Raw genomic sequence first — 12,353 nt, 5'->3', positions numbered from 1 at the left:
CCCGAGGACCCCCTCTAAAACGAGATGATGCATCTCAAGGGGCTTTCCTTTAAATACATTTCAATATATATATAAAACAAACAAAAAATAAATAAATACACCACACAAAAACGAACATTTAAAAAATATATAGAATTTGTGAAAAACAAAAACACAAATCCAATAAAAGAAACGCCAAGATATGATTGAACAATGAGATCCCACACCTGTTCCTCTCGGCTAATCTAGCTACTCCCCCACCGCAGGAAATTGTCATCTTATCGCAATAAAAAGAATGCCCCACCCTTCCAGTTAATACCTGTAGTAGTTTGGCTTGAAGGGCCCGTTCCTGTTTAAGCCCAGGTACTTGGCCTGCTCGTCTGTCAGCTCTGTGAGATGAGCATCGAATGCGGACAGATGGAGACTGGCCACATACTCATCCATCTTCTTAGGCAGCAGGTAGACGTCCTGCTTGTAGCGTCCTTCAGGGGCGTTGTGCAGCTCCATCAGCGCCAGGGCCAGGGTGGTGGTGCTGATGGACATAACGAACGTGGGCACGGCGGAGCAGCTGAGGTTCAGCAGACGACCCTCGGCCAGCAGGACGATCCTCTTGCCGTCTGGCCAGATGACGTGGTCCACATGTGAGCGGACCCTCTCCCAGGTCAGCTCTGGGCTTCTCAGACTGTCCACGTCGATCTCGGTGTTGGAGTGGCCCATGTTGCAGACGATGCAGCCGCTCTTCATGCGGTCTAGGTGGTCCCTGGCCACCACGTTCTTGTTGCCCGTGCAGGTGATGACGATGTCCACCTGTCGGACGACTTCGCTCAGCGTCACCGTCGGGAAGCCGTCCATGGAGGCCTGCAGGGCGCAGATGGGATCGATCTCGGTGACGTAGACCACGGCGCCCATGGCCTTGAGGACGGCACAGCAGCCCTTCCCCACCTCTCCGTAGCCGCACACCACCACGCGTTTGCCTCCGAACATTACGTCAGTCGTTCTCTTCAGCCCGTCCAGGATGGACTCTCTACAGCAGTAAAGGTTGTCAAACCTCTGCTTGGTCACCGAGTCACTGACGTTCATCGCCGGAACACACAGTTTACCCGCCTTGGACAGCTGGTACAACCTGTGCACCCCGGTGACACTCTCCTCTATGATGCCTTTAACGTTATTGAAGACGTCGGGGTATTTCTTATAAATCCAGTGAGTCAGGTCTCCACCGTCGTCCAGGATGATGTTGGGCTGCCAGCCCTCCGGGTCAACGCAGCGGTCGATGCACCACCAGAAGTCGTCCTCTGACTCCCCCTTCCACGCAAACACACTGAAACCTCCCTCGGCGAGGGCTGCCGCCACCTCGTTCTGGGTGGAGTGGATGTTACAGGCGGCCCACCTGCACTGAGCCCCCAACGCAGACAAAGTCTCCATCAACACGGCTGTCTGGGCGGTGATGTGGATGCAGCCCACCACCTTGGCCCCGACCAGGGGCTTCTCGTCCAGGGATCGCTTCCTCAGGGTCATCAGGGCCGGCATCTCCTGCTCGGCGATTTCGATCTCCCTGCGCCCAAAGTTGGCCTGTTCGATGTCCTTGATGCAGAAGTCTCCGTTCCCCTTGGAGTTCTGCTGCTGTCGGTCTCGTGGAGACGTCTCGTTGTCCGAGCTCTCCGTGTCCGAGCCCAACGAGCCGTAGCTGTCAGTAGAGGACTGAGAGACAGAGCGACCCATCGAGCGGTGCCCCATCTTTGTTGGGCATTTGTCAAACTCCTGTTTCTTGTCAACAAACTGGGTTTTTTTCTTCTGCTGGGCTTTGGCCATGGTACCCTCCCGGCTGATGCAAGCCTCTCCTCCGCTGTTCTCTTGCTGCTGATTCGTCTGCTTCATGGTGGATTCCAGCGACATCTTTGCAGGGTTCGTCAGGTCAACAAAGCCTGGGCTCGGGTCCTCAACTTTTACAGGGGAGGGCTCTGTCAAAGCGAGAGCACGGACCTTGTCTTCTCGCGGCTCCGTCTTGGTCTTGACCGGGGTGTCACCACCAGGGAACTGGCCAGCACTTCTTTACTGGGGACGTCGTCTTTGAGTTGGACCTCTGCGACATTCGCTGCCACAACCTGAAATGGCTTCGCTGCAATTTCAGCTAAGTCCTTTTCCCCACCAACCAACCAATCAACAATCACCACACGTCATGTATGATGTCACGTCTATGACCTATCTATGATGTTTACCTCCAAATTTGGACACGGTTTCAGCCTGCACAGGGCCCCCATTGCGTCCGTTATGAAATGAAAGTATAAAACAAAAACTGTAAAAAATCACACCTGTGTGAAGTGAGGGGCGCTAATATATTAAAGTCTATCTCATGTTGATTAGGTGATGTAATGTGATATAAAACAAACGGTGCCAACACAAACATACAATATGACGTAAACGACATGATATGACGTAAGTTTTCCCTTCATTGTTCGGTGCATTTACAAAACAAACTTTGAACTAAAGTCAAACTTTGTATATAGGAGGGCTCAAAAAGAGGAATAAAATGGTTAGGTTATAAACAAACAGTAAGCCTCCTGCAGAGTCAAGCTGTAAAAATGTTTTGTATCTTCTTCTGTATAGTCTTCAGCGACAACACAAAGTCCAAGAATCAAGAGTCAAGTGCCATGCAATGCTCTTTTATTCTTATTTTTTTTTCATTGGTCCAACCAACCCCAACCCTAACCCTAATCTTCAATCTTCAATGTTAGGTTTAAGCCTAATAAATTAGGGATTTGGACTGCATGGGTCAGACCAGTTAATATTTTTGTATGCTATTTGTGTATAAATGTATATAAATGCATAAATATAAAAGTCCAGCTACAGTCTAACTAATCCAAGGTATAGCCGATCTACAAGCTCACATCGCCTAGATCAGCTATTTTTGCTTGTAGATATCCATTTTGTTTTTATATACATTTGAAGACTTTTGACTCAATGGCTTGCCATAATAGAGACCACGGTTAAAGTTATTACTCCATTAAATGTCACACTGAAAATATGTACATGTGATTGATTGATTGATTGATTGATTGATTGAACTAGAGCGGTGCCCATGTTGTGATGTCAGAACATGCCAGATCCATATGAAGATATAGGGGTGATGAGGTCCAGACATGGGCAGAGGCTTTTCTGCTGGTTCTGGACAGCCGGAAATGCATGCCCCACCCAGTTATTAGGTATGTGTCCCTTTTATGCCCATATATGGAGTTATTTGTCAAGTATGCCAAATGAGTCTCTTGTGCTGGTTCTGGACAACCGGAAATGCAGAGTACCCGTTCCACCCGTCTGTGTCCCTTTTACTCCATATGTGGGCATATATGGAGTTCTGTGTCAGGCATGCCCAAATATGGAGTGTTGTGATGTCAGAACAGGACAGCTTATGGAGTTCTGTGTCAGGCATGCCCAGATATGGAGTGTTGTGATGTCAGAACATGCCAGCTCCATATATGGACCCTGGGCAGGGGTCCAGAGCCCGGGCAGAGGCGTTTTGTGGCGGTTCTGGACAACCGTGGGTCTGACCGACTCGACACCGGGCACTGCACTCCCTGTAGGGGTGTGGAATGTGTGTGTCGAATTTGAAGTCGGTTGGGCTAATGGTTCTCGAGTGACGTCCATTACACACATACAGAGACGTGGTGCACCAGGCACTGCACTCCCTGTGGTGGTGTGGAACGCGTGTGTCGAATTTGAAGTCGGTGGGGCAAACGGTTCTCGAGTTACGTGGATTACAACAGTACACACACACACACAGACATTTATAGTTAGATAAATAGATACTTATTAGACAGAAATGATTTGGTCTTGTTTCCATTCGGGTCCTATTCAATTCATAAACATGGCATGAAAAATTCAACATGACACAAAATTCAATATCATCACAAAATATAAAACACTATGTACAGAGTGGAGTGTGTGAGAGCATGCGTGCATGCATGAGTGCATGGTTGCACATGTGTGATTGTCTTTCCCTTCCAAAGGATGAGCTGAAGCCTAGGAGGAATTTTAGAAATGGTACGCCTACACTGAACAGGATACCATCTCTTCACGAACGTGCCTGTCATATTTGTGAGTGGTTGGTGTTGGTTCACACCAGATGGGAAATATAAATAGTATTTTGCAGTTTGATTCCAACGTGCATATACTGTACCAACATCAAATACACATGGAGCCTGTTTCTTTTGATTGATTGATTTTGAGTTTAGTGACATAAATGCATGTACATGAACACATGTGTATGTAAACGGAGTGGATGTCCTTCTGACTGTTAAAGCAGGTTGTACACTCATTTAAACTGTGCATGACAAGGCAAGACAAGTTTATGTGCAAAGCACATTTCAATAAAAAGACAATTCAATGTGCTTCACATAAAACAAAATAGGCAAAACGAACACAGTATGTTGGGGCATTCTAATTCAGTAACAAAGACAAAACAAAGGAAGAGATCTTGTGCGATATCTGTGATATTGAAAGATCAGAGATGAATTGTGGTCCTAAACCATTCAATGCTTCATAAACCAACATGTTTTCTAAATCAATTCTTTGACAAACAGGGAGTGTAAAGATGGAAAGGAAACCTCCAGTGTGATGAACGGTGTCTTTGTGGTGTTTGGCAGGCAGTGTCTGCCTGGCAGGAACACACTGATGGGGGGCATTGATCAACGTTGCCGCATGGCATTTAGCACAGACAACAACATGCTGGGAGAGAGGGGAGCTGCATGGTTCTCTGCTCTATATCGCCACTGTTGGGTGAAAAACGTGTATGTCCAGAAACGTTTGATTTCCAATGGATCCAGTATAGTTATAGTTATTATTTAGTTACAAGCAATGTTTTCCTTAATTCTCAACTCACAGACTAAAATAGCCGATACCACAAGAACTATTTTTGCTTCATTGGTGTGACACTCTCGTATGACAAAGTAATATTAATATAATTAATTTGTTTATAAAACCAAAAACAAAATAGAATGTTGAAATATGGAGATACAAGGTTTCTGCCCAACCGTGATGATATGTTGGCTGTAGGTGTGAGTGATTGGACATGTGGGATGTTCTTCAGTGGCCATATCTCCCAACCGCATCTGCGGGGGACAAAGAAATAGTGCTGTAACTGTGACTTATAGCCTCTTGGTTAGGGAGCCCAGTTCTCAGGAATGTGCTCTTTTCTTTATTTATTTTTTTCGTCCTCCTCTTTTAAATGTGGATGATGCCTCAACTGAGGGAGAGAAGGACACTGCCTGGTCTAGCAACCATTTTTTGTGATTTTTATTTTTATTTTTTTTATCCCACAATTTTGTAACCCATTTTCCATCATCACCATCATCATCATCATCATCATCATTTATTTAACAATCAATTACAATTTTGAGTTACTTTTACTTCACTGGAGTATTTCTAATTATTACTTTTAAACTTACTTTTACTTTTACACCACCAAATCTCAGAGGCAAATATTGTACTTATGCCACTATAATAATTTGACAATTTTAGCTACTACTTTGTAGATTGAGATTATTGCAAAACATGGTTACATTAAGCACTTCAGCCATACATACACATACAGAGCGCTTCAGTCATTAATCTCTCTGTCCTGCCACCTGATCTCTCATCCCTGCTGGATTTTACAGAGTACTAAACCTTTGCATCCTGCTTTGCATTGCTCACATTTTAAAGTGATCTGGAACGAAAGAACAGTAAAAACAAGTGGGAGTTGCATGCTAATGCTGATAGCCAGTCGCCAAAGTAGTTCACCATTGCACCTCTGTTGCATCAATCCCATGAAATTGTGCTCAGATTTTGCTGTCAAGCCGTTAACATGTGGTATAAAGGAACTGGGACACATTTGGATGTTTGTGGTAGTTGGGGGGGGGGGGATGAGTCACCATCAATCTTCAATATGGGCCGGTCTTTGTTGCTGAGTTTGCTTGGATTCATTATTCCAAACGACACACTGACTCAGTAAGTCGGTCACAGTGTTGTCCTAGATTGTTGTAATAGGAGAGTTTGTTTGAATGTTTCCTCTTGAAGGATGACTTCAACCATTTTCAACTTATCTTCATATAACTGGTCCTCACTAATGCTCATTATAATATGGTAGTATAAGTATTCGTGTCTACTCCGTCAGTGTCTCAAAGTCTCATAGCAAGGCATGTGGACACTTCGGAAACCCGCATACCAGTGACATCATCGATGGGGAATCCAAGCTAATAGAAACCGCAGGCTTTCTGGATTTCTGTAAAGTTAACATGGTACGGTGTAATGGAAGTCATTGTTCTCACGTAAACTCTTTTACTGCCAAAGACGGCTTCTTCAAAAAAATCTAAGCGACGTCCGATATGGCTTTATAACCCGGGGCCGTTTCCTTATCACGATCAATGGGACTACTAGGGAGTTCAAGGATCCAGGGAAGGCAATGGCATACCGGTATGTGAAAGACAACATCCCAACAAGTTTGACAGAGACTGCTGACCCTCCTTAATATATACTGACTAACCATCCTTTATATTTCAGATTGATAGCAGGTTAACCTTATTTACTTTACTGACAATTTATTATTTATTTTCTTATTTGATTATGTGTACAGGTATATGTATATATATTACTTTATTACTATTTTTGGTATTTAATTTTAGATATGGCTAACATTGTAATACAGTAAGTGGAGCTAGACTACTGATATTTGTACTTACTTTAAATCTGTCATATTACCCAAGGAATATGATCTGTGATCATGCCTATTACTGTGTCTACCTGATCCTGGGATATCTATCAGTGAAAATCTTAATAAAAAGATTTATTAAAACTCTTTTCTTTGACGGCACAGAGCCGAGGATGTGGACCTCTCCAGTGCCCCGGTTTGGATTCATCTGTCCTGGCTCCATTGATCTTACTAGGATAATACTACTTCCGGTAGACTGGAAATGTGGCTTTTCAAAATAAGAGTGCTTATAGAAAGGCTATATTATTTAATTGTTAGAGAAATTCGAAGTTTCAACAGTAGTAGTAGTAGTTGTTGTTGTGAATTAGCAAACTGGACATTTGGACTGAATGTTTCCTTTATCCTCATGTTGGGCTTCTGTTTTCGCAGTAGTTTTTATTTGTGTTGTTTCTTTCAACACGTTGTGCTTCACGAGTTCACATTCCACAGCTTGTCTTCTGTGTGTGCCGACTGCGGCGGTGTGGGCTAGCCCCTCCCTCCCCTCACTGGTGCGAAACTGGTTAGTAAAAACGGGGCCGTGCTCCGGTGTGCTCTGCTTCGCTTCTTGCGTGACCGTTTCGACTATGGCATTGAAAGTGTCTGCATGGTTGCGTCCCCCCCTCTATGGGTTGCGTAGAAAGGCAGCCAATCAGAACTCAGTCAGCGGGTGTCAGTATGACTAGCATGTCAAAGTTTTCATGGGTATTCATAGACCAGTACTTTTCAAGCCACTGGTAAAAATGTGGAGAGTTTCATACTGTAACATGCCTACGCAGAACAAAATCGTGACAGACGAGAATCAGTAAATCAGTCAATCCCAGTGTGGTTCTCTAGATTGTTATACCAGCCGCAGCATGCTTGCACATTTCTGCATTACGAGTCTGAGGATGGAGAGTTTCAAACGCCTACTTGGAACAAAACAGCATTGGATTTACGAGCCATATAATTGTCTACTAGAACAACATAACAAAGTAGGGGTCAGAGTGCCACAGAGCCATCACGTCCACGCAGGCAAGGAGATGGAAAAAACTAAAACCCGCTTGTGGCTCATTAAGACAATATTACTTATTTATTTCATTTGACAATGGATGAAGTTTTGGAAAGTGTAGTTATTAATTACTTTCCAAACTCAATTAAAAGAAGACATGCAGATGCAGATTGGGCACATCTCTCATAAGACAAGCATAAGCTGCAGTCCAAAATGCAGGGGGGGGCGGGGCTATTTACACAACAATTTACATCTGTGCAGACCTTTCAGCATGTTCCACTATGGCCCTTATGGAAGCAACGCAGGTCTAAAATACAAGTTCATGTTCAATGCCATCTGTTTCCAAGTCCTGTCATAATGCAGTAGGCTACAGTAATGATCAACAATTGTGCACTGCGCTTGTCATTCCGCTTCAGATTTTTTATCCAGTGCATCTAAGTTTTAGTCAAAGCTACAATTTTGTTTAGTTTATATTTAGTTTTCATCGACAAACATTTTTCGTCACAGTTTTATTCGACGAAATAACACTGAGAGGCTGTTATGTTTGGCATGTTCCACGCAGACTAGAGACCATGCCGTCTTTTACAATTAACAGTGAGCATCCACAACCCAACCTCTTCCCCTCACACCCCCACACTGCCGCTCCTTGGGGCTCAGTGATTAATTCCAGCTATGGAAGGAGACTACAATATTTCTTGTGGATTTCTATTTAGTCCTGCCAACGTCTCACAACCATGGAGTTCTGCTATGCACGTATCTACAAGAACAACTAAGATGAGGGTTTTAACACCTCCATTTGATTTGCGAGCTTGTAGATATACCCAAAGTATAAAATAGGGGTTAATGTTGTATATATGTTTTGTAATACCAATCTATATACAATACAATAATAAATACAATCTAATTCACAGGCTCAGTAGCATAAGGGTGGTGTGATGGGGATAGCAATTCCCTGCTGGGAGACACCACAGGTAGTACATATTGAGTGTTTTTCCAGGTCCAGGTTCACATGGGCAAAGACCTGGCATCACCAAGTAGCTGGGATTATGAACACAAACTGCCATAAATAGAAGAGGTAGACCTATATCCCTGTGGATTACACTACTGCAGGTTTTTTCATGGAGTGTGCAGTAACTATCTGACATTTTCAAATACTTGTAGAAGAGTCAAAATACAATATCTGCCAGAGAGATGAAGTGGAGTAGAAGTATAGGCCTACAGTATAAAAACAATGCAAATGCACACATTTAAAGTATTGATCTTATTTAGTTACTTCCCACCACAGACTACGAGACACTGGAGATGAGGCACGTTGCTGTGCTTTATGTAAATGACTTGTTGAGTCGTGTGAGGGGCAGCGTGTAGCTTGAACCTGGGTCATTCTAATTTGCATGCAATTAAGAAGCGCCGCAGAAGTAAAACAAAAAGGAAAAAAAGGAATACTGTTGCTTGATGTAGCGGGCTTTACAAACCCACTGGGCGCCCCCCCTGCAACCAAGTCCAGGAAAACACCAAGGCTATTAAACAGCTTCATTAACCCTGACCATGCTTGCATTGTGTTCTTGTTAGCAAAAACGACACTGCCAGAGAGAAGCAGCTCAGAGCTACAAGCCAGTGCCTGTCTACCAGCGGGGGATTGGAGACAACTAATGCATAGTTATTAGTGTGCATGTCAGGGAGATAAAGGAGGGAAGGGCCATATAGAGCGCCTGGACAGAACAACCCTGGACTGGTCCTTTTGTTCATTCAATTATCATACTATAATTCTAACAATGTCTGTCTGTCTGTCAGAAACACTGCGGTATCTCATCATTGCCTGCACCAATCACTCCCACTTTTCACACAGGCATTGACCATATGAATATGGAGGTCTTAACGGAGCCCTTTTTTCGATTTGACACATTAATGATTAATAATGAATTTATTAGTGAATTAACCTTGCACCCTCACACACCTCCGCCCCTTAGCGACACCTACATCACAGGCCACCGTTCTCACCGTTACCCCACTGGCATGCTTCCTCTAGCTACCGCCGCAACACAACAAAAAGTGCCCTATACAATTTGGCGCCGCTGACTGTGTGTGTGTGTGTGTTGCATCCTTTGTCCGTCTTCTCCTGCTAAACTACACGTGCACACATCTCACCATGCACAGCAGCGACAGCTAGCCTGTCCACACATCAACCACTACTTTGCATTCATATTCATGTCATATTTACAGTACTACGGCCTTATGACCGGGATATTTCCAACCCCCTCAATGCACCTACCCTTTTTCACACCGCCCCCAGGCAGGCATCTGACCACACGGGGAAAACAACTCAGACGCATACTACAGCTATTCCCAGGGCTCGACAGTGCGACTAGGTACTCGCATTTGCGACTAAAAATATCACCGTGCGAGTTGTAAAATTAGATTTGTAGCACAGGTGCGACTACAGGATTTGACCATTCAATCGTGATAAAGACAAGTCTCTGTCTACAGCAAGTGCACATTCTATTGTCGCGGTTCTATACCTAAATTTATATTTCTGAACGGCGGTGTCGTTCGCCAAAAAGAGCAGAGCTACAAGCTAACAACGTGTCGAGGCTCAATGCGGTGTTCATTTGAAGATCTGTCCCTTTGCTCCCACCGCCCTGCCCCTCCCTGTGGTGCTACTCAGTTCTCTTCTCTGTCAGCACTCAGCTGCGGAGCGAACGCAGCAGGGTAGCACAGAAGACAGAAGGAGTTGCTAGGACCCCGACACGTTCAATACTAAAGTTATTTAGAAAGTTTGTAATGTTAAAACATCACTTGATATAACTTTTAACCAAACGTGGGTGAAACAGCATGCAGCCGCGCACGTAAAGAGTGCACGTGCGCACGCACATGGAGTGGACGGATTGATTGATATACCAAAACAACCCTTGCTTAGCACCTCGCTAAAAGTGTGTGCGCAGCGCAATACGAATGACTGACCTGGCTGGATATATTAGTCAGTGCCTAGCTCAGGTCCATAACTCTAAATGCAACGCTTCTGAACTGAAGCAGTCAAAGCCAAGGAGAATGTTACATTACTAATTCACCATCGAGTAGCCTCTGCACTGTCTAAATGTCACACTCACATGATAGAACAGCAAGAATGTCCATCCATTCATAAAATTAATTGACTATCTATCTATCTATCTGCATACCAAACTAATAGTCTATCAGTATAAAAACAAATTGATTATATAGATTATATAAAAAATATGATATCCAGATGAATATCAATATTGTGATCATTTCTGAAAAGATATTGTGATATAATATTTTGTCATATTGCCTGCCCCTACCTCATATCACTTTATTAAAGAAAAATCACACCTGTGTGAGGGGCACTCTTATCATCATACATCATGTTTTAATTTACGTCATATTTAGCAGAATTTTGACCTAATTTCGTTATCGCTTGGACACCCAGCAACATATCCATATCCACTTTTGTGCCCAACCCAACTTCCCAAGACCATCTGTAAACAATTCCCCACACTGAACATAATTTGCTGTTCATATATTCAGAACGGGTAAGGACTAGTATTTATAACACAGCATTTGTCAGTCGCGTTTTTGGTCTTTTGGGAGTTTTGACTTTTGAGTGTGCAAATTGTTCTTTTATTGTTTTACTTCTGTCAGTGTGAGTGTGAGTATTATACAGTATTAGTGAGTAGTAGACATAGCACTCTAGTGTATACGCATAGTTTATAGTTATCATTCTAGACACACTTATATATAATATAGATACATAGATTACTTACTGTACACAGTTAGGTTCTTAGCTTATATGATTATTGAAGACTATATGTATGTATTTGATGTTGATGTTTTGTTCTTGCTTACTGCAATTCGCTCTGGATTAAGAGCGTCTGCTTAATGCCTAAATTGTAATTGTAATCATCAGTTAAAAAATGTAATAAGAAATACTGTATCTTGCTAGAACTTGGAACTAGGGATTGAGAACATAGTCTTTCTGAAAAGGTTTACTAAGGTAATTCTGGAAAAGCAAGTGAAAAGTCCTGTCAAGTTCCAATTGACTTCACAGTAGGGGAATATAGCCCATTAATGATAACTGCAGTGTTTTCATTGACCAGTGAATGCTGGTCTCCTGGTTGTGTACAGTACAGCTACAGTTATGTGTTGAACAGCATGACGCCTCAAAGCTGCAAGCTTTTCCACACCTTTCTACTCCACAGACGCCAGTATCCTCTCCTCTGTCGCCTGCTTTGCTTCTTTACATTCGTGTTCTTTGGCTTGACCGTTGCTGCAGTGTTTCTTGGCATTGTGGTGCCATTGACCCACCAAGCCAAGCTCAATTAGATTATACTGCTTCATCTGCTTCTCATCTTCCACCAGTTAAACACCATCTGTTGGTGCTCTGGTCCAGCTACAGTATAGCTCTGGTCCAGGTGCATTAGACATATTGCACTGGACCATAGGAGCAGCAAACGTTGACCAAAATAACAATTATTCTACATTCTCTAATTGTATATTAAGTAATGCAGATGTTTAACATTAATTTAACTCTTGAGTGTAAAATGCCATTTTACGCTCTCAAGAGTTAAAGATCTAATGGTCATTTAGCTTGGGACCACCTGGAACTCCCTCAAGGACCACTGGTGGTCTCCGCACTACTGGTTAAGAACCACTGCC

The 12,353-nt window shown here is 43.4% G+C and overlaps 1 protein-coding gene across 1 annotated transcript; it reads right to left on the bottom strand.

Moving 5' to 3' along the window:
- Positions 1-291: 291 nt before the first annotated feature.
- On the bottom strand, positions 292-1,728 carry LOC308318094 (putative adenosylhomocysteinase 3; the record flags this gene model as incomplete). Its single annotated transcript, XM_080767482.1, has 1 exon — positions 292-1,728. The coding sequence occupies exon 1, from the start codon at positions 1,711-1,713 to the stop codon at positions 292-294; it is 1,422 nt and encodes a 473-aa protein (XP_080623608.1). The 5' UTR covers positions 1,714-1,728.
- Positions 1,729-12,353: the final 10,625 nt, after the last annotated feature.

The sequence above is a fragment of the Protomyctophum bolini genome (assembly GCF_963924005.1).
Source record: "Protomyctophum bolini genome assembly, chromosome: 7".
In the NCBI taxonomy this organism is placed as follows: domain Eukaryota; kingdom Metazoa; phylum Chordata; class Actinopteri; order Myctophiformes; family Myctophidae; genus Protomyctophum; species Protomyctophum bolini.
Note: the sequence above shows the minus strand (reverse complement) of the source record. Positions and strands in the feature narration are given on the sequence as shown.